The sequence below is a fragment of the Colletes latitarsis genome, chromosome 7, assembly GCF_051014445.1.
Source record: "Colletes latitarsis isolate SP2378_abdomen chromosome 7, iyColLati1, whole genome shotgun sequence".
Classification (NCBI taxonomy): domain Eukaryota; kingdom Metazoa; phylum Arthropoda; class Insecta; order Hymenoptera; family Colletidae; genus Colletes; species Colletes latitarsis.
This window is the reverse complement of record NC_135140.1, coordinates 4,552,147-4,574,354: the sequence shown is the minus strand read 5'-3', so window position 1 is coordinate 4,574,354 and position 22,208 is coordinate 4,552,147. Positions and strand designations below refer to the sequence as shown.

The following is a 22,208-nucleotide window of genomic DNA, read 5'->3' as shown; positions in this document are numbered from 1 at the left end:
TTTCCTCCAACCCCCCCGCTCCCTGTTCGAATAACTCAAAGTTGATCGAAACTTCCGTCCGCCGTTCCCTCGAATGGCCGCGAAACGAGCTTCCTCCTCGCGAATTCGCGTCGCGGGTTAAAGATAAATGCGCGCACTCCCGGGAGAAGCCGCGAAACTGTTATCGCGACAGAAAGAAGGACGAGGGCGTACCAGGAGGTGGGGGTGGGTCGGGATACAATGAATGAACAGCAGCGTACGGTACACACGTATGCAGATCGAGTCCGTATTCACGGTGCTTTCCGGTGGCAGTGCAATCCCCCGGACCAGCCACAAAACAGTACACCCTCTCGGCTCAAATCGATTAACTCGATATCTTTTCTGTCCTCCCGTTCCAGAAAGTGCCCCTGTCCCTGCCACCACCACACCGAACGCCATTCACCGGACGTTCAACTCAGGTTAGAATCACGCAAGAACAAACTCCTTTTCCAAGCTGTTGAACATGCTGCCTAGACGTTCTATTGCCACCGAAATTGTGTAGAGATCGGTATGCTTGTGTTCGTCTGTCGCTGGCTAGCATGTGCGTTACTCTGCGTGCTAGTGTCTGTGTGCCGGCTCGTGCTCTATCAGTGCATGCACGTCTTCTCCATTTAGCGTTAATTAATGCAATCCAGCCCCCTCGACGAACCCCCGATCTCGGATGGTTTTGTTTTACGAGGGCCGGTCGAGCTGACTTTAACCGGTGAGTGGTCCGTTTCGCTGATCGTCGCGTTACGCGTTCGCTCGTCTCCTTTAATTATCGACATATCATTCTACAAAGCGATAATCGCCAAGAAGACTTCGTGGACACGCATGCTCGACCGATCCTCCACCCCGGATATCCCCGCCTCCGTGCTGATGCTCGATAATTCTTGGCGTTTGCGATTTCTTTGCTCGACTCCATCGCTGATACGAAAGCTACATTGAACGGAGCATGGATAATATCGAAACTGCTGTGCATTTTGTCGATAGAACAGAACTGGATAGTTCGCACGAGCAACTTTTTTTTTAAATTACAGCGATCCGTTTCGTAGACTATAATTGCGTTCTGATCAACGGGCACGCGAGTGTTTCGTTGTATTTGTTATGGCACGGACGAGATTTTGCATAGCGTTCAGCATGAGCTCAATTTTCTTGTATATCGACACGCACAGGGTGTCTCGAGAAGAATTCTAATCGCCTTCGAGGGATGTTTCGATTTAAACTTTACCATTTAAAAAGTGACATATTCCGAATTTTGAAACAGAGGGTCGCTTAAACTAACAACAAAGTGGTCGAGTATAAGTTGCTCTCGAAAAATAATTTACGGAATATCTCCGCCCACGCGTGGAGAGGGCAAAACTTGTTTATCCAATTCTCCACTTCCCTCGCGATTAAAATATCCACGGCAATAACTCAAGTTTAGACGGGTGTCCTTCTGGCTCGATTTTTTTCTGTTTTTGTTTTCGTCGACCTCAACTTTCGAAGTTCCATTAAAACTTCGGGGAAATTCGTTTCGAATGTTAGTCACGGCCGACGCCACGGAATTCGCGGATACCCGCCGCCGACATTTGCATAGAGTATTACACACAACCGAATTTAAGTTCACTTACCACAATTTGCTGAACCGGATCTCGTAATTCTCTGCATTAATAACGCGCCACGGTTCGTTGCTATTTTCCTGCCTAATTTCGATCCAACCACCCTACTCCGTTTCGCTCGAGTTTTATCAACCATGGGGCATCGATGATCCAACATTTCACGCTCGGAAAATTAAATCATAAGAATTGGATTAACGCGTTAAAGCGACCATTTATATGCATAGACGTTTTCAACGAAACTCCGCTCGCACTGTGCACGTAATCGTTAACCCAAAAAATGTTATGGTACAGTCTTATGCGAGCATTTTTCGACAACTCAATTTCAACTAGCGTAAATCGAGGTTATCCTCGAATATTACTCGAGTACTTAATGTTATACAAGAGTGGAATAAATAAAAACAATATTTCTTGGGTATTTAGACGTCCACGAATTAAACTAGAATTCGAGTCATTCGCGGTACATGGGGAAAGATTTAGGTAACTTTTGTGGTAACTACTGTACGTGGTTACTTAAAATTATCAATTTATCGTTATTCGAACGAATTGAAACTTACTCGATCGAATCGAAACGTGGCATAAAATTGTACTTTGGCATTGAAATTGTCAATTTTTAACGCACGCCGCGTCGCTTGCGCGATGTTGTGGCTTGAAAGATGCTTAAAGGTGCCTGCAAGATTCATAAGACCGTAGACGCAACATTTCCCCGAGCGAATAAACGAAAGTTGAGTAGGGCCGAGGACGGAATATTTAAACAGCCGATTTCCAATGTGTGTTGCAGCCGCTCAAGCGAAAATCCTGGGTCCGGAAGACGTCTATGTGAAGAAGGGCAGCACGATAAGCCTCACGTGCACCGTTAATGTGCAAAGTACACCGCCCAGCAGCGTTTCGTGGCATCACGGAGGAGCCGTGGTGGATTTCGACAGTCCCAGGTACAAGCCACGAGAATCAAGTTCCCAAGTTTGTTCCCATAATGCCCCCTCGTGCATACCTATCTGCTATATTCTAACCGCCGGTCTATCCTTGCTTTCGTTCGATCGCTTGCGTTACGATTAATGCTGCACGATGATCGACATTAGTCATAAAACCAATTCTTTCAAACGTAACCTCGAATTTGAATACCAACGAACGTTCGAGGCAAATAAAAGAATCGTGAAGCATTTAAAAACCGTAGTCTATTCACGTGCTCGTGATAGCGGCCGTCAAGTACTTGCAATTAGTCATGCGACAGGGTCGTTGGGTCCGGGGTTATCGCTGATTGCTAACTAGCATGCACGCGTGTAGATTCACTTGTTTCTTAGCTCGTTAACCTGCAAATTGAGTAATTTCTCGATCGCAAATGCTTAGTTTTAATGCGGCTTGTCATGCAACTAACACGAGTAACATTATGTGACTAAATACGTGTGTTTCTTTATATCCTCTAAAGTTTATCAGTTTGCATTAAGAATCGAATGAAATAAAAATCCGTCGTGTAATCGATAGAAAAATTCCAAGGCGATTCACGCCTTTTCCGTGTCTCTGACGGACTAAACTGCGAAAGGATCGCGCAAAACTTGGCGTAAACTTCGTCGGTACGTCAATTCGAATGTAGTAGTTTCTACTTGGATGCGAGTCATGAAATTCCGAACTTCGAACTTGCGATGTTCGAACCGGGAATTCGCGAAAACGCGGGAAATAGCGGGCATGTAAACAGCCTCGTTAAACAAGCGATGGACGCGAAAGAGTAGAAGCTCGCCCCACGAAAGTCAGAAACCTTAGAAACTAGTAACAAAGTATTATAAACCTATGTCGATGTGTGAACAGTACCAAAGTATCTTTGATAATTCAGCGTTCACCGCAGGGGCGGGGTTTCCCTGGAAACGGAGAAGACGGAAAGCGGCACAACGAGCAGACTTCTGGTGACGCAAGCCAGATTGACCGACAGCGGAAATTACACCTGCATTCCCAGCAACGCGAATCCAGCCAGCGTAATGGTCCACGTGCTGAATGGTAAGAGACATTTTTATTCCACGAATTCAAACGTTCCCCTTTCCATCGAGTTAACGTAATTTCTATGAGGCTCCAAGCAACGATCAGTCTTGCGCCCAGACGTAGCTGCGCCGTAACACACAACTTTCTTAATATCGATCAGCACTCTTCTTGCGACACTGCTTATCCTGTCTGGAGGAAGCTCGTCACGATTCTTTTCTTGCGAGAAGTGTCACCTAAGCGTCAACTATCTACCCCACGATCACCTGGCTATGATTTTAGATCGATCCTGCAACGTATGCGCTCCCAAGATTGAGCACGCGCGCAACATCCATTCGTTGCCGTGTCAAATTATCCGGAAACTAATATTTTTCAGATAGAAGATAAAAACGTCTTTGGAAACAAATTTTGTTTCAAGTCGATACCGTAGTTCCAGAGAAAACAATTATTTACGAACAAAATGCTGGCTAGTAATTACGCAACATCCTGTGTACAAATTTAAATTCATTGTCGATTAAATAAACAATTTATGGTCCAGTTGTATCACACAACAGTCGTATAATCAATAGGAATTGCAGAAACTTCTTTGGGTATGAAGAGTCAAGGTAAATGTCAAAATAAACATAGAAAATAGTAAAAATTATAGTAGCTTGCATAGTCATTGGATAGGGGATGAAATGCTCTTTAAAATGAGCGCTCGAACAAGTCGATAGCTTTATTAGTTCCGGAGATATAGCGATTTTAGTTTCAAGTCGATGCGATGGCTAATTTCGGAGATATAAGAGTCCGAAGTGTTTGTTTACTACGGCCTTGTCAAGGCCGTTGACCGCACGTGACTCGGAGAAACTAGGTCACTCGGTCACGAGACACGTACGAGAAAGAGAGGTCCGGCGCGACGCGTCAGACGGAGACAGAGATAGTCAAATTAAGAAAAATTACCATTTACATAAATTGCGATATCTCCAAAACGGAAAGTCCGATCGACAAAAACCAAAAACCATGTTAAAGGGGAAGCTTTACCGCTGCCAACAGTGGTTCAATTATTAATAAATCACTAATAGTTTCGGAACTGCACGCGTCTAAAGTTTTTACTATTTTCAATACGTGTTAATTGACTTTTCTAAGACGGAGAGTGGAATTTTACAAAATTACCTTTTACATAAATTGCGATATCTCGAAAACGTAAAGTCGGATCGACAAAAACCAAAAACCATTTTAAAGAGGAAGCTTTGCCGCCACTAACAATGGCTTAATAATGGATAAAGCACTTGTAGTTTCAAAACTGCACGCGTCTAAAGTTTTGGTATTTTTAATACGCGTTAATAGGCTATTGTACATAAGACGGACCGAGAGATAGTGGAAACTGGATAATTATCTCTTTAGATAAATTACGATATCTTCAAAATGGAAAATCGGATCGACAAAAACCAAAAACCATGTTAAAGGGGAAGCTTTACCGCTGCCAACAGTGGTTCAATTATTAATAAAACACTAGTATTTTCGAAACTGCATGCGTCTAAATTCTTAGTATTTTTAATATTCTTAGACTGTCCTTCATCTTCGCTGTACAGGGTGTTCGGCCACCCCTGGGAAAAATTTTAATGGGGGATTCTAGAGGCCAAAATAAGACGAAAATCAAGAATACCAATTTATTGATGGAGGCTTCGTTAAAAAGTTATTAACAATTAAATTCAAAAATTTCAAATCGTTCTAAAAAAATTATTTTCGGTTGCGAGGGTCAATTACAATCATTTTTTATCATTACACATACCCCCGAAATCCCACGCACTTTCGAGAAAAAAATTCCTTACCGAAAATCTAATTAGGTGCCATTAGGTAAATTTTCCAAATCATCCTGAAAAAAATTATTTTCGGTTGCAAGAGTCGATTACAATTATTTTTGGTCATTACATATACCCCCGAAATCCTACGCATTTTCGAAAAAAAATTCCTTACCGAAAATCTAATTTCAGGCCAGAAATCATTCCCCGAAATTTTATGCGTATCTTTAAAACACCATAACTCCTGAACGGATTGGACGATTTTAATGTTTAAAAAAGCAAACAACGCGTATTTTGGTGTAGAATATGTAGAAATTCTAATAATAATGAAAAAGTTGTTCCTTGAACCCGTAAAGTGAGAAAAACCCCATAAAACTGGTTCAATTTTCAAACTGCTATAACTCCTACAATAGTAAACGTATCTCATTAAAATTTAGCATGGAAGTAGAGTTCATGGATACCTATAAAAAAGTAGTAGACAACTTTTTCGTACAGCGTCAATCAAATTAGTTATACATGAAAAACGAATTTTTAAGAAAAATCGACAAGGGGGTAGGGTGCTTAAATTTTTCGGTGAAAAAAAAAAATTTCAAATCGTTCTGGAAAAATTATTTTCGATTGCGAGGATCAATTACAATCATTTTTGGTGAATAGACATACCCCCGAAATCTTACACATTTTCGAGAAAAAAATTCAATACAGGCGGAACTTTAAACGGTAATAACTTTTTAACGAAGCCTCAATCAACAAATTGGTATTCTTGATTTTCGTCTTATTTTGGTCTCTAGAATCCCCTAGTAAAATTTTTCCCAGGGGTGACCGAACACCCTGTATATTTCCTATTTACATAGAAGATTAACCAGGACCGTATACCAAATTTTGTTCAGGTTTTTACAAAAAAATATAAATATTAGATAACCGATCGTAGTAGGCAAGACTGATTACATATTCTTCTTAGGAATAATATTCAGTAAGAATACTATAAGAAAAGTTGTGAAGTTAAATGATACTAAAATAACACTGTATGTTAGAAATTCTAAACGAAATTTTAAAAACGGTCATTTGAGCGATTGCAGTAGGTTTAGTGTTAAGAAACTCGTCCAATGCTGACTTCAATCGTGGGGTTTCCCTTCGTTTTCGAAAAGCCTCCCAATGGACAATTCTGTATTTTACTCTACATATTTACGTGCTCTAGAGCGTTTTACTGGAACTCAAATCACGTTGAAATTTGTTAATAACGCAAGAGATTTCAGATTAAATCGCGGGCATTCATTACCGTGTACTTTGGATTATTTCAGTCAGCCGTTTCTGCGGGATTTATTGACGAAGGACTGACGGACCAAACCTGTACGATATTCTGTTCATTATTGATGACAATTTAAAAGGATTTGTATAATGTAAAAATCGTAATTCCTGACAAAACCATTCGATATCGATTATCAAATCTAATTGTATCTTATGCATCGCGATGCAAAGCGTTCTCTTTTCACTCCAAATTAAACTATTCGGAAATCACGTTTTTCTACAAAATTCTTTTCTCAAGCTTTCGTATTGGAAATAAAATTGAATGTAAATTCATTGATAAAATATTCCAAGCGTTACCGTGCGTGATACAAAAATGCCCCAAAAATTCCTTCGAATCCTGTCCAACGTTTCATCTTCGACGCAAGATCGAGGGAAATTTTACCCCGTCGATTTATTTTTATACTCGGTTGACGCTATCCGTTCGATATCTCTACGCCAGAGTTTCCCGATACGACGTCGTTATGCGAACCGTTTTAGGCGCATATCTCTTTTTGCACGACACGCGCGAATCGTTCGAAAGGTTCCGAGTGTCGCGTCATGCACACGCGCCCCCATAAACGTCGCGCGCAAATCCGTTTAAAAGGAGGAATCGCGCACGAAAGGATTAGCAACCATCTTGTCGGCCATACTGTAAATACTTTTGCGCCTCATCTCGCATAATATCGCCATAATAATAGCAAAGTATTAATCATATTGTTCGTAAAGAAATCTCTTCGAAATTTGTCTCGATTACAATGCTTTATCGTGAGTCGAAAAGAAAGTTTGGAAACATTCGTACAGAGCGAGAAGACTCCACCGAAGGAATTGGAACGTTTACAAAGTTGTTCCCGAGCTTTTAATCGATTCTCCAGCGAATTCGCCGGCGAGTGCCTCGGTTCTCATAAGTCAACGTCAAGATTCCATCGAGAATTTACATTGCATAAGTACATCTTCGGGGTGTTGCGCCATCGCGAACGAAGCCGGTAGCGTTTTCCATAACTCAAACGTCACGGTCAAAGTCCCCCCCCCCCCCCCCCCCCTCCGTGCGTGACCGTGAATCTCATTTACGGCCCAATTATTCGACAAATTCAACGAGTAAAGTTTTATAACACGTCCAACGCGGTGCATAATTTCGTACGATGTTTCGAGTATCGATAAATCGTTTATTTTAATATCGTCCGTACGAATGGGCGACACCTTGAAAATCAGGGGACCATCTCGAGCATCCCAGCGCCCGGTTCGACGTCGAAGACGTATCGCCGGCCCTTTACGTCGCGATTGTTCGACAAATTTCCCGACAATGGCTGTCCGCGTACAGCGAGATGCAACATGAATGGCTCCCGTAACAGAGGCAGAAGCGAGAGAAGGACGACGTGTTCATTCATCAAGCATCTGAATCCCTCGTCATAAAGTTTGACAGCCTCGTGTATTGGGGCCGCGGCAAGTACTTCGGCCCTCTCACGCATACTCTTGGCTCTGATCTATTGTCAGCCGGCAACACTCGTGGTAACGCGTGCAATATCTTGCTCCGGCAAGTTCGCCAATCCAGACTGTCAATCATCGGCCGGGGCTCCCGCGCACGCACCCTCCGCCAGAAAGTCCCGGTGAAACACGTCAGCCGTGGAAGTCGACGACTTACTCTCTTCACGGCGATGTAATCTCATTGGCGGATGTACCGTTCACCCGTTTTCGGAGGAACAATCTCCCGACAGCCGCCATCAAAGTTCGTCGATCGAGTCGTTTATTTAATAAAATTCCCAACTATGGTGCGCGCTTTCGAACCAACGGTGAAATTTACTACGCGGCGCAAGGTCGATACAGTTAATTTCGATACTGACTGAAACAAAATTTGCAACATTAACCTGAACAGAAATTTATTTATTCTTCTTCTTCTTGAGAATTTTACGTCGCATCGACTACAAGGTGTTCCGCATTTTTCCGTACACTAAAATTAAAATGTTATGTAACAAAAAACCCATAAATGCTTTGTTGAAAAGTTATAACAAAAATATGAACTGTGAAACTCGGTTGATTGTTTCTTTGTTAAAACACACGAAATGGATAAAAATGGCAAAAATTGTCAGCTTCAAAGGTACTGAATATATCATTCAGTAACCGATCTTTATATTTTAAAATTGCAATCGGCATTTGATGCTCTGATATAACAATAAATGTACCATACAGACAAGGAGCTGGTTTGTACTTCAAAAATAGCATTTTGACCAGATTTTCAGCCAAATGGGCCACTGTGCGTCGTTTCGAAGCTCGATACCGCAGTAATTGCAATTTGTTCAGTTTTTTGTAACCTAAACAAGTATTCTTCCTTTCGAACGACGCCGCGTTTCGAATTCTCGATTCTAATCATAATCGCGTATTAATTATATCGCGTTCGAAGCTCGCGGGCGTCCACGAATGCCAATTCGCTCGACGAATAATCATTTTGTTCCGCGGTCCAGCGCAGCGCACCGAATTGTTCCGTTCTCATCGGCGGAATCACGCATTCAGCCGAGGCAGAAGGTTGGCCGCGTCCGGTGCGGTGGCCCAACAATGAACTGCTAATCAACGCTGCATGAATTATGGCTCGAAGATTAGTGCACGCGATTCTATTAACGGACTTGAATCGAGCATACTTTCGAGCCGGTCCGATACCATCGATACGATTTCTAGAACACCCGACGGCGTGCATCGATCGCGCGCAGATATGACCCTCGAGCGCGTCCCTGAACGCTCCGCGTCGCGACGATCCGCGGGAAAAGCGCTACGCGGGTTCCGCGCGCCGGATGAAAATTAATGCAGCGCAGTTCGTCTGCATAATTAATTTACAATCGGGCAGACGCGAGGTCCTCGTCCCGTTCTGCACGACCATCGACGTTATTTCAAACACGGCTGATTACTCTGCAAAATTGACCGCAAATTTCAATTATTTCGCGATCAGACCGTACGCAACGCAGGATTATCCGTCCTGGGTGCGCGCTATCCGCGCATTAACGCAATTACCGGGCAACGGGATGAGCGCGACGCCATTTTTCGACGGTACGGCCGTCAGATCGAACCCGCGACTGTGCAATTTGTTATTGACCAATCACGGATTCGTTGGATTTACTCAGTTGCTGCCTCTGACTTGCAGTATCCGTTAATTTTAGCTCTCGCTGCATGTATCACAGCGAACACCGTGACTCGCGCCTGCGAAATTGATCGCAAGTTTCAGTTATTTCGCGATCAGACCGTACGCGAGGCAGGATTATCCATCGGGGATGCGCGCTACCGGCGCATTAAGGGAATTACCAGGGCTGTACGCGCATCGCGACGACGAACGGCGTCGTTTTTCGACGAAACGGCCACCCGGTACCGAGCATTCGCCTCGCGGAATATCCGCGAACGCGCGAGATTTTCCGTTTGTTCGTAAATCGCGGGAACAAGCGAGTAGAGGGACTCGCTTAACCGCGGTTACACCGACGTGATTATCTTTATTATGGACGGACGTAGCGCGCGTTCATCCGACCCGATACATCGTTAACATTTGTCTGGATATGGGAAATATATGTATGGAAATCGTGGTCCCTGTTCGGGGTAGTTCCTGATTAACGCTGGTTTGTTGCTTCTGTTGGCGTCCGTGCGTTTTAGCCCTCTGCGCTCGGTTACGACCCCCCCCCCCCCCCTGATCCTCTCACTTCCACTCCCTGGCTGCTGTCGCTGTTATTAATGGTTATTTGTAATGGAAGGAACAGCGCGACGGTGTGAATTACAAGTGTGTCCTGGAAATAGGTTTCGCGTCGCAGCTGAGGAATTTATTGGAACTCTGATTGCGCGGTTGGGAGAATGATTACGGTGTCGAGTGAATTTTCGGAAAATTTTTTCCCCCGTGTTAAAAGCGTTAGAGGAATAGGTAGAAATAGGAGATTCTAGAGGCCTAAGTAAAACGAAGATCAAGAATTTGTTAATTGAGGCTTCGTTAAAAAGTTATTAATGTTTAAAGTTCCGTCTGTAGAACGGCAATCTAAGAACAGCTGTGTACTCGCGATAGGTTGAGGCAAGTCGGTCCTAGAGTAGTAGAAGAGTAAAAAATTCAGACGTGGTAGCATCCTCGTTCAATTGAGAAACTATTCACTGAATTAGTATTAATGGACAGACAGATGTAGTGTCTGCGTAAATAGATGTCAGTTGACTATGGGAGGGATTGAAAAAGACAGACAATCCAGTATTATCTGGAAACTGCCTCTCCAATTACGCACACTAATGCATAGCTACTTTGTATAACTAGTTCTGGAACCTTGTATAGCTTCGACGATTTGAGAAAGAAGTAGTTGATTCTAATGGTCTCCTAGAATAGCGACTGTATTTCATTGAAATTTATTTATGAAGTAGAGCTCACATATACCTACAAGGAAGTATTAAACAACATTTCCGTAGAACGTCTAACGAATTTATTAAAAATCAAAAACGACTTAAGAAAAATCTACAGGTGCTGAAAATTTTCGGCGAAAAAAAATTTTTTCAAATCATTCTGAAAAAATTATTTCTAGCTGCGGAGGTCAATTATAATCATTTTTGGTGAATAGATATACCCCCAAAATCCTACGCACTTTTGAGAAAAAAAATTCTTTACCGAAAACATAATATGTGGCCAGAAATGTATACCCGAATTTTCATGCGTATCTGTAAAACGTCATAACTCCTGAACGGATTGGACGATTTCAATGTTTAAAAAAGCAACCAACGCGTATTTTAGTGAAGAATATGTAGAAATTGCAAAAATATTCGAAAAGTTGATCCTTGACTTCGTAAAATGAGAAAAACCCCATAAAAGTGGTCCAATTTTCAAACGACCATAACTCCTACAATAGTCAATATATCTTAGTGAAATTTTTCTCTGAAGTAGTGCTCATGGATACCTACAAAAATGTATTAGACAACTTTTCTGTAGGGCGTCAAACAAAATTACTAAAAATGAAGAACGAATTTTTAAGAAAAATCGTCAGGGGGTAGGGTGCTTAAATTTTTCGGCGAAAAAAAAAATTTCAAATCGTTCTAAAAAAATTGTTTTTAGTTGCGGGTGTCAATTACAATAAATTTTGATGAATAGATGTACCCCCGAAATCCTATTCAGTTTCGAGAAAAAAATTCATTACCGAAAATTTCATGCCTGACCATACCGTTGATATGTTTCACTGAAATTTCATGCGTATCTTTAAAACATTATAACTTTTGAACGGATTGGACGATTTTAATGTTTAAAAAAGCAAACTACGCGTATTTTGATGGAGAATATGTATAAACCGGAAAAATATCCGAAAAGTTGCTCCTTAACCTCGTAAAGTGAGAAAAACCCCATAAAAATGGTCCAATTTTCAAACACCCATAACTCCTACAATTGTGAATATATTTCAATGAAACTTTTTTTTGAAGTAGAGCTCATGGGCACCTACAAAAAAATATTAGACTGCTTTTCTGTAGGGCGTCAAACAAAATTACTAAAAATGAAAAACGAATTTTTAAGAAAAATCGACAGGGGGTAGGTGTCTAAATTTTTCGGCGAAAAAAAAAATTTTCGAATTGTTCTAAAAAAATTATTTTCAATTGCGGGGGTCAAATACAATCATTTTTGGTGAATAGACATAACCTCGAAATCCTACGCATTTTCGAAAAAAAAATTCGGGAAGGTGAGAAATTTTTCGACAAAATTAAAAAATTTTAAATCGTTCTGGAAAAATTATTTTCAGTTGCGGGGGTCAAATACAATCATTTTTGATGAATAGATATACCCCCGAAATCCTACCCAGTTTCGAGAAAAAAATTCCTTACCGAAAATACAATGTCTGACCATACATTGATTGATTCCCCTGGAATTTCATGCGTATGTTTAAAAAATCATAACTCCTAAACGGATTGAACGATTGTAATGTTTGAAAATGCAAACAACGCGTATTTTATTGAAGAATATTTAAAAATTCCAAGACTATTCGAAAAGTTGTTCCCTAACCATGTAAAATCCAATTTTCAAATGGTCATAACTCCTGCAATAGTGAATGTATTTCATTGATCCTATCGCTTTGCATTTCCTTGGTCTACACTGCATCGCCGACCTTGAAATCAATCTCATTATTGACCATCTATTACCATAGTCCAACTATTCTCGACCATCGAATAACCAATAACTCATTAAAACCATTACAAAGTCGAAGATTAAAGCCTTCTTAGAAGTATCCCCTTAGAATTTGATGCACGATCTTCTTAAAATTTTGTTCCAGGCGAGCATCCGGCGGCCATGCAACACGGTGGAAGCTGCGGCGTGACGCCCACCATTCTGCTGGCGACCGCGACGCTTTTGATCGCCAATCTGCTAAGGTGAGCAGTCTCGTTGTGAATCGTGACGACTTCGAAAAAGAGGGGGTCGGAACGTTGTGTGAAACGCGACCGTAAAGAGAGACCGCGTTCCCTTTCGACCCACGAACCATGGATCGGGAATAACGGTGAACAAAAATAAAAGAAAACAAACAGGAAAGACAGGAAAAAAACCGCTCCCCGCCGGCTCTCGGAGCCGGGATAAATCAATTTAATTCGCGCGGTGATCGCTCGCCGTGAAATCGCCAGCGATTCGAACAAAAAGAAAGGATCGCGCAAAGTGCAGCGAACAATCCTGTGCAATATACGCAGCGACGCGAACGTGGATCTTCTTTTCTCCGGACTCCTTCACAGTTCCCGTTCTCGATTGGCTGGTGATTACGCGCGAATTTCGAATCGTTCGATGGACGAACGTGTGCATCGCGTCGCAAGGACCCTGGGAAATTAACGAAGGTTCAACACTCATCGCTGTCGGACAGTCGATATTTACCAATGAACGGTGTTGCGTAGGTAGAGTAAGTTCTTCTGTATATAAAAAAGTAACGGACGTTTAACGATAGGGTTCGTCGGCCTGGATTGTACAGTACAATACGTCCGAGGATCGCGGAACGTTGTCGGATCTGGGCAATGATTTGTACATAGAATTCGCGCGAGGCTACCGAATAACCGACATCCGGTCGATTTTAACGAGCACCGTCGAACGGGCTGACATTTGCACCGCTTTACGTCTTCTGGATATCTTTTTAGTACTTTATTCTTGCCTGTCGACAAAAGCAACGAGGATAGAATGTAGCATTTGCCCGAAAATATCCGAATTTTACAAGCGACTTCAAACTTTGAACGGACAAGTATAAAAATCGAGGAGCGAATCGCACTTTTCCTTTTACTAGTTTCCATACGATTCGAAATTAGTTAGTATAATTGATGCAAAATCGTTCCGTTTGGCGGTGAGTGCGATCGAAGCGTGGGATTTTTCTTAACGAACGTTCGTGGTTTGCCGAGGTCCGACTTTGGTCGGCCTCCGTACGAAAGATGACTGTAATTCCGAAACGGCTGACGCTCGAACGACGCAATCGGCCTGCGAGTTAGCGAACGATTCCCACCGGACGCTAAGATCGTTCTTCCAAAGAGCGTTTCCCTTCTTGGAAGGCTTTCATCGTTGTTTTCAGTCGTTTTAGGAACGATAATAGGTACGGTAATCGTCCTCGATATGTTTCTGTTTGCTCGACGCGGAACGAGGAACAACGGGAAACAGGTAAATCATTGAACGCGTGTTCTTTTTATCGTCCCCTCTCTTGTACACGCGAGCACCCGGACGCGAGAATGTGTCTCGGATTGTCGTTTAACGTCTAATCAAAATGCAATCACATTCGATACCTCGTAAGGACCGCGAGCTCTATGAACGAGACTTAATCATGGAGCCCGTATAGATAAGAATAAATATAATTGTATATTTAAGCGCATCGGTAATAGTACTATTTGCTACGTGCTTGGAAAAGGACGTTCCGTTGTTGTTCGAGAAACGTAACGATTGTGTGTATAAATCCGATATCGAGAATGTCTGTGAGGTCGCCCGATGAGCGCGCTTAAAAGGGCAATGTGCATGAATAATATAAATCTCGTCGTTTCACGAAAAATTTCATTTTCGTAGCGTATTTCTGCGTCAAAGTCTTTCCGAGAAAGAAGAAAAAATATATATATATATATATATATATATAATATGTATATATATATATGTGTATATCGAAAAAATTCATCATTCCACTTTCGCTTTCGAGTGTGAACGAGTACTCATCGAAACGGTGCTAAAAAATTGATTACGTTCTTCTATTATAGGTCAGGACTGAAAATCTTTTTTCCCCCCCTCAATTTTGAAATAACCTCCCCGAAGGACCTGCCTAGGTCTTCGTCGCGACGTAAGGACACGATAGTAGTAACTTGATTAAGTAGATTTACTACAATGTAACGTTAACGAGTAAACGAAGCAAAGCAAAAAAAAAAAAAAAACGATATCATAACGTCTAGCGTGTTAAGGTGTGAACTTACCCTTAATAGTCTAAATAGATTTTTTATAATGTTGTAACAGGGAGGCGATAGGATCTACGGTGTAAAACAGACTGCCGGAACACGTTCACGTATGTTGTAATTGAGAGAGGTTTCGAACACGGAGAAAAAGTTATGGTTCGCGATATATTATTCCTTCCTGTATAGTTTATATACGGTAATTTATGTCGTTGTGAGAGGACAATATTTTGAAGTTGACGCGCGAGAACGGCGACGGGAGTACGAAGCACGGTGAACCACGTTTAGGCGAATTAATATATTAATAATTACGAGACGCGAGAGAGAAGAAACGAGCGATCGTCGATCGTCGATCGATCCAGCCAAGTTTTCGAACGTTGATCGTACGATATCCGCGCGTCGAGCGATTTGAACAACGTTGGAAACAAGAGGGATATTATCGGTGAAATTTCATTCCAATCTTTATCGTAAACTTTTTTCTCGAACCTTCGATGCTCGGTTCCTTTCGATCTCGACTCGACGTCGCGCAACGAAACGAACGAATGGCCATATCGACTCGCGGGCTGATTAAATCGCTGGTCAAACAGAAAGATATCGAGAAAAATCGTTATTACACACGTTAGATAATCGATATCCGCGACAGTTACAGAATGTTGCACATTTATAGGTAAGGGTTAGATTGCATTGTACATAAAATCCATAATCGATAATGTATCATGTTATAGAGGAACGTCAGCACGAATCAAAGAGACACAAGACAAAATCGGCGAGAACGAGTACGGAATATTATACTGTAAAAATATTCATCGACGTGAATACTGTTTCAATAAATGTAATGATGATATAAAACGACTCACAGTTTCGTTCCTCCCGCATCATTCGATTTCTTTTCTATTTATTCTATCGGGGCAATAAAGGGAGGTGGGCATCGACGAGGATAGTGTTTCAATAAAGTAACGTCGATACGAAAACGACTCTCGTCCCTCCGCATCGTTCGTTTTCTTTTCTACGGTGACGAGCGAAAGAGCAAGCCTGCGACGCGACGTTTCTGTTTAAATTGTTAATGCTACTATGATCGACTAGAAAACTAAATTTCTTAATATTAGAGAGAGGTTTATACGAAAGGTTCGAGTGCTAAACTGTGACCAGCAGGTAAGTATTATATGTATTATAACTCCCGCTGTGTGTATGCAAACAAATTTTTAAAGATTAGTGAGCAACAAGTGTAGTTGAAACGGTAATAAAATCGGTAACTGTATTTTCGTCGCAGGCCATTCTCCTGAAGACGAGGAACATACTATCTTGTGTTTATGCTTCTTCAAGAATCGAGGCCCAAACAAGGATGGCTCTTTGCTGTCTTCCCTAATAAAACGGATCTAAGGATGCAACAAAATGGAGAACACGTTCGAGAACTTTGTATCCAGGCTTCGCAAGGTAAGATAACCGAGCCTAATCTTAAGTTTAAACGGCAAAACACAGAAAATAAATTTCATTACGAACACGGGAACGGTGTTTGATGTTGCATGATTCGACATGCGTTGTATCTGTTCCGAAAATGAAAGCGTTTAACGGGTACGCGTAGTTTTGGTCGCGACCCAAATCGGACTTTCGCGATCGACACGAACGATTCCGCTGAAAAATTCCGCAGATAGGGCGACCTGAAAATTCGATCCGACGATTCATCATCGTCGACGACACCGCGGCCGCAAGAAGTGTCGCTTAATCTCGCGAATGTCAAATTCTCCTCGGGACATTTTCAGATTCAATCTCTCAAGCTTCCATTTGCCGCGAAAAAAAAAGAAACAGCCGGATAATACGCTTACGACAAAGCGCCATTACGTCATATTTCCCCAGACGCCCGAGTAATCAATTTTGTCCGTCGCCGAAAAAACAATCGACCGGTACCGAAGTGTCTCTCGACATCATCCGTGGGCGCGAACACCGACATCCGGCCTCGAAGGTACTCCAGGACTCGATGCAATCATTCGACTGCGAATCCGTCGAGCCCGAAAGAAAAACAACTATAACGCGATGTTATCCGTTCCTAGCCAGCGTGTATCCTCCCCGAAACTTGTTTCCCTGTCCTACGCCGCTTTCGCGTCCCTTGGCGTTCTCTTTTTCACCCTCCCGCAATTTCTTTCGTCCATTTTTCACTTCCTCTGTCTCTCGTACCCCACGCTCCTAGCAGAGTAGTCTCGCTGTCAGCCATTCAAGATTTCAAGTTTAGGTAGATGGATTCTGTCGGCGGTCTGGTTAACTCGATTAATCAGGACCGGTTCGAGCTGCAAAGATTCTAAAATTCAAATCCCGGGGGGTTGTTATTCCTGGATCTGACGGAAATAAAATTCACCCGGTTTGGCTTTTCAGCTATTTCGTTGACTATGGCTTCACCTACCTTAGAGGGCTACTACGGTCTTGTCTCTCTCGCAAGCGCTCGACTATATAGGAATAGACAAGAGCAGCCATCTGGTGGCAAGTACAGGAGGTGACGCCATAAATTTAATTCATTCGTAGTATTTATCCACCAAGAGCCCTGAGAACCAACGATATTTTACTCGGAAAATTTCAGTCGGGACTAAGTTTAAGCAGAGTTTACTCGACACTGGCCACATTTCTACGAACTAACTTTTCTTTCTTGTTAAGCTGCTTAGTAGTTAGGCTTAGAGAGAAGAAACGAAAGGTTCGAGGTTCAAATCCCGGGCGGCCCAAGTTGATTCCACCTGCGATTCTCAGCGTTGAGATTAATCGGTGAACCTTCGTGTTATGTTAAGTTTCGAGCATGGTCTGGGTGGATCGTGCACGTTATCCAACCGCTATCCGAGGTTTTCGACCAAAGAAAAAGTAACCTGTCCGAATCGGTCTAATCCTCTGACCTAGCGAACTGGTTCGTACAAAACTGTAACACCCGGATTCCCCATCGGTTTAACCTTTGCGAAGTTTCGAGATACTCTTTCCGTAGTCAAGATTGCCCGTTGTAATAATTAACGAAACACATCTTGATATTCTAGACACGAGGAAACTACCATCGTCGAGTAATTGACGAGCGTTGTTACGTTGGAACAATGCAAATTTCCGTCAAAAAACGACGTCTGACAGTTTGCAGCGTTCCCTCGTCAGTGTCTAACGAAGATCGAGTCTATCGACAACGCAGCCACGTAATTGGATGGTACTGATTTCGAGCTCCGGAGCCGCGTGCTAAGCCACTATTATCCAGTCGTGTGTCCGTCAGCGAGTCTCCGGAGACGATTTCGGAAAAGCTTGCAATCCCCGCCCACTTCTCCGGCCGAAATTGTCGGACAGCAGGTGGGACCGGTTCGATTCATTAATTGTGACAGCAGCGAAGCTGGGTTCGGTCGTGGCCTGTGCGCGCCGGATAGCCCCGAAAAGCTTAGCCCGTCGTTCGTTTTCGGGTCGGAACGTGAGCGCGAGGTAATTTCCACGTGAAAACCGAACGCATACGGAGACAGAGAAATCGTTGCGCACGCGATCATGACAGAACGAGAGAACCGGATAAAAAGCGAGGAAAAATTGTTGGACAAGCGCGGCGGGATCAATTTTACATATGCAGCACGGTCTGGGCTTGGAAAAATATATTGTCGCGAGCCCGTATGCGAACCGTCGTCTTTTAATAGTTGCATGGTTGGTAAACCTTTCGAACAACTAGTTCCAACAATTTACCGATTCCCCGCTAATCTCTCGAGATTGGGCACGAACGTTCGACGGATTGTTGGACGGAACGTTTCGACGATAGGTACGTTTACTCTAAACTCGGTGCTCGCTTCGACAAAATCTATACAACGTACAGTGATTAATATCTACATGGAATTCGGAATATTATTGCTTGAATGCGTATGTTTATGCATTTGTGGCAAATTTTAATTTTCGAAAAACTACGTAACGCATTTGATATGCAAATATTTATGAGAAATACTGAAATTTCAACTCCCATTTTATTAATTCTATTAATAAATATATGAATTTGCATAAAATAATTATTACTCTACGTGAATCAAATTATGTGGTATTATTCCTATCGCGATTTCTGTTTCGAGTGGTGTATTGTCCATCTGTTATTTCTTGATAAGTACTCATATTTTGTCATAAATGTTTATATGCATAAAACAAAAGGTTTGTGAATTCAATTTAAGGTACCACGAGTACATTCGTGCGCTGGCAATGCGTAACACGAATGCGTTAAAACGCTTAAAAAATTTATTGCGAAATCTCTCACGCGTCTCTTGATTCGAATTCTTGTATGAACGATCAGATCAGTACTTACGAGACTGTACGCGTGAAATTCAAAAATTTAGTGAAACAGTCGCACGTTCAGCAAACAACTCGTAAAAAGTGGTACCAGGATTGCCGTGTATGACATATTTAAACATAAACCGAGTATTACGTGCTCGTGTTTGAAGCATGCCCTTTAAACTTCCAGAAGAAACTGCAATGGCAGCGGCTATGAAAACGCGCGATGGTATCGTTACGGTGGGCACTTTTCTCTCCCTGCACTTGTAACTGTACGTTAAGTGAAAATTGACTCGACGTAGGTTAACGAGAGAACAAGTGGGTTAAGTGCACAGGTCATCGCATATAACCCGGTGTCAAAGGGTTACAGGATCGATCGAACCTCGCCCGCTGTTAAAATATCAGTCGTCCATCGAATCCTGTTTGCCGATATTTTACCAGTTTAATTGTTTTTCGATAGTCGAGAGCAATTTCAGGTTTTCGCGTGCGATTGGCGGGGGAGGCGATGGTGTTTCGGCCGTTCGTTACAGCGAAACTGAATCGCGAGTTAACGGTCCAAGATGGCGTACAGCCCTTTATTGGCAGCATAATTCTCTGTTCGGGTAACTCGGACCGTGACTCGAGTAATCGATTCGCCACCGAAATTTTCCACTTCGCCACTCGCCTACCGACGGAAGCTCCGAACTTAACGTATGGGCTCCGCGTTTCGTTCTCTAAATTGAAATCTCGTGAACCGGGGTACTTTCCACGGCAGTCCTTCGAAAACAGTTTTCCAACGCGTCAGGCTTAAACAATCGTTACGAACAGGATGCATTTAATTTCCATTTAATACGTTTCACCCTTTACGTAAATTCCTTGAATAATCAATTGCACGAGTCGCAAGAAGAAGTTCCATTAAATGTAGGTCTCGTGTGATTTATGCCCGATAGTGCACCGCCATATTTCAGCCGAATAGTCACATAATTCTTCCAACGAATAATGTTCTAAGAGATGGATAGGTCCTGCAGGACCTATAATCTGGCCTGTTCGTTTCCTGAATCTAAATCTCGCTGAATTTTTATTCTTTCGACTGCTTGGAAACATTTGCTTATTCAAGACCCGCTCCTAATATCTCGGGAACCAAAGCCGAGTGGAAATCTTGCCAGAGGAAAAAGTTGTTTAAAATTGCATCTTTTCCAGAGACGAGTATTCGAGAATCATCGAGATCGATTAAACGAAACGCGTAACGCTCGAAGTGGTTCAAAGTATCCGTTTAACCGATGCCAGAACAAGAATAAAATAACGCTAAATTTACGACGGGCCGTGAATCAACGTGCTTTATGATTGTTCGGGTTACGGATGATAAAGGGTGAGAGCGGAGGGCTAGGTGGACTAGAGAGGTCGAACGAAGGCTACCATGGTTTTCGAAGGGGGCGGGGAGTAACAGGGTGAAAATTGGAAAACTGCATTGTCCAGCCGTTCGGTTCCCGCGAGACACATTCGTTAGCTGTATCGTCCAACCGATAATAAATTTCGCGTATCTTTCGCCTTTCCGTCTTTCATTCTAGCACAAATTAAAGATCAACGCGATCAGGCAAAAGGTACAGCGCTGCCTCTTTCCTTGCAATCGAGTCGGTTTCAGATTTCGAACGAAGAGCTTTGTGTAAGAATTGATCGATATACACGAAATATTATAGATTTCATTGAAACGAAACACGGTGCAGAGCAAATAAAATAAAATGTTAAAGTAACATCTTAACATCCATTCGAGAAAAAGGGTCAACGGAATAAATTTCCTCTTTCCATTTGAACGAATAAACGAAACGTTTCGATCTGGAAATAACAGTTAATTTTCATCATCGTCAGCGTAGTTGCCGGAGGCTTGTGTTTCCCTTAAAAAGTGTTTGTAATTTTGCTTTATTGACGCGCGATTCAATTTCGTTGTAACGAATAAACAGCCCCGAAACGGACGCAAAACCCCTTCTCCTCTCCGCGGTGTTCTGTACACTCTCCAATTCGATGGATTCGTTCGAGTGAACATCGGCCGAAAAACTAGGCCGATTTAAAGCCACCGGCCGATGCCAAATTTCGCTAAGTGATGCGATTTCGATAAAAATTCAATCTACCAGAGTAATCCGGCGTGATACGGACTGCGCGTAATTCGATCAAAAATTGCAACTATACTGGATATAACCTAACGTGTGGAGCCCACTTCGGCGGTCGATCGAGGACGCGAAAACAATGGAAAAAATTCGTGCCAATACGTTCCCCCTTTGACCTCATTCTGGAAATATATACTTGAACAAAATTAATTATCTATATGCCAAGAAACTTCTAAATATAAATTAATATTAAATTAAATATAAATATAAATATATACTTGGACAAAATTAATTATTTGTACTCGAAGGAACTTTTAGATATAAAAGTTTGAAATTGATATGTTTTATAATATTGTAAAAGAAAAAGAATCAGGCCAATTGAAAATTAATTAAAATTATAATTCCGTATCTGATTTTTTTTTTATTATTTAGTAATTCTTTTTGTCAAATAAGATATTCCACAATAACTTCATTGTACTTAATCGTAAACTAATATTCCAATTAATTCTCATTGGCCAATTGAAAATTAATTAAAAACGAATCTGAATTTTATTATTACGTTCCCTCTTTGGCCTTATTCTGGAAATATATACTTGGACAAACTTAATTATTTGTAGTCGAAGAAATTTCTAAATATAAAAGTTTGAAATTGATACGATTTAGAATTTTGTAAAAAGAAAAGGATCGATCGAATCTGAATTTTTGGAGCTTCGAAGTGACCGTGGATATCTTAATTTCGAAAGCTCGACAGCTTCGAGGCGCAATTTTACGCGAGATCCAGTTCGAAGTTTCGGGGAAACTTATAAATGAAAATTCGCCGGAATCCCGATCCACCCTTTCCGCCTCCGAATTGGCTGGCTACCCGGGGAATTTTCTATTCGGGGCATTAC

The 22,208-nt window shown here is 42.1% G+C and overlaps 2 protein-coding genes across 5 annotated transcripts in view; both read left to right on the top strand.

The window, feature by feature from the left end:
- The window catches only part of LOC143343927 (zwei Ig domain protein zig-8), a 249,188-nt gene extending 233,390 nt beyond the window's left edge, over nt 1–15,798 (top strand). The window contains exons 5-8 of one of the 4 annotated variants that reach the window (XM_076769333.1): nt 378–437; nt 2,377–2,527; nt 3,436–3,584; nt 12,877–15,798. In XM_076769333.1, coding sequence (XP_076625448.1) covers nt 378–437; nt 2,377–2,527; nt 3,436–3,584; nt 12,877–12,977 — 461 coding nt within the window. In that variant the 3' untranslated portion in view covers nt 12,978–15,798. Of the gene's footprint in view, nt 1–377; nt 438–2,376; nt 2,528–3,423; nt 3,585–12,876 lie in introns of all 4 variants that reach the window. The other 3 variants (XM_076769332.1, XM_076769335.1, XM_076769334.1) reach the window with 3 other exon arrangements.
- Nucleotides 15,799–16,317: 519 nt separating this feature from the next.
- Nucleotides 16,318–22,208, top strand: part of Cbs (cystathionine beta-synthase) — a 378,127-nt gene continuing 372,236 nt past the window's right edge. Inside the window, exon 1 of the mRNA XM_076769326.1 lies at nt 16,318–16,322. The gene's annotated coding sequence lies outside the window, so the exon portion shown is untranslated. The remainder of the gene's footprint in view (nt 16,323–22,208) is intronic.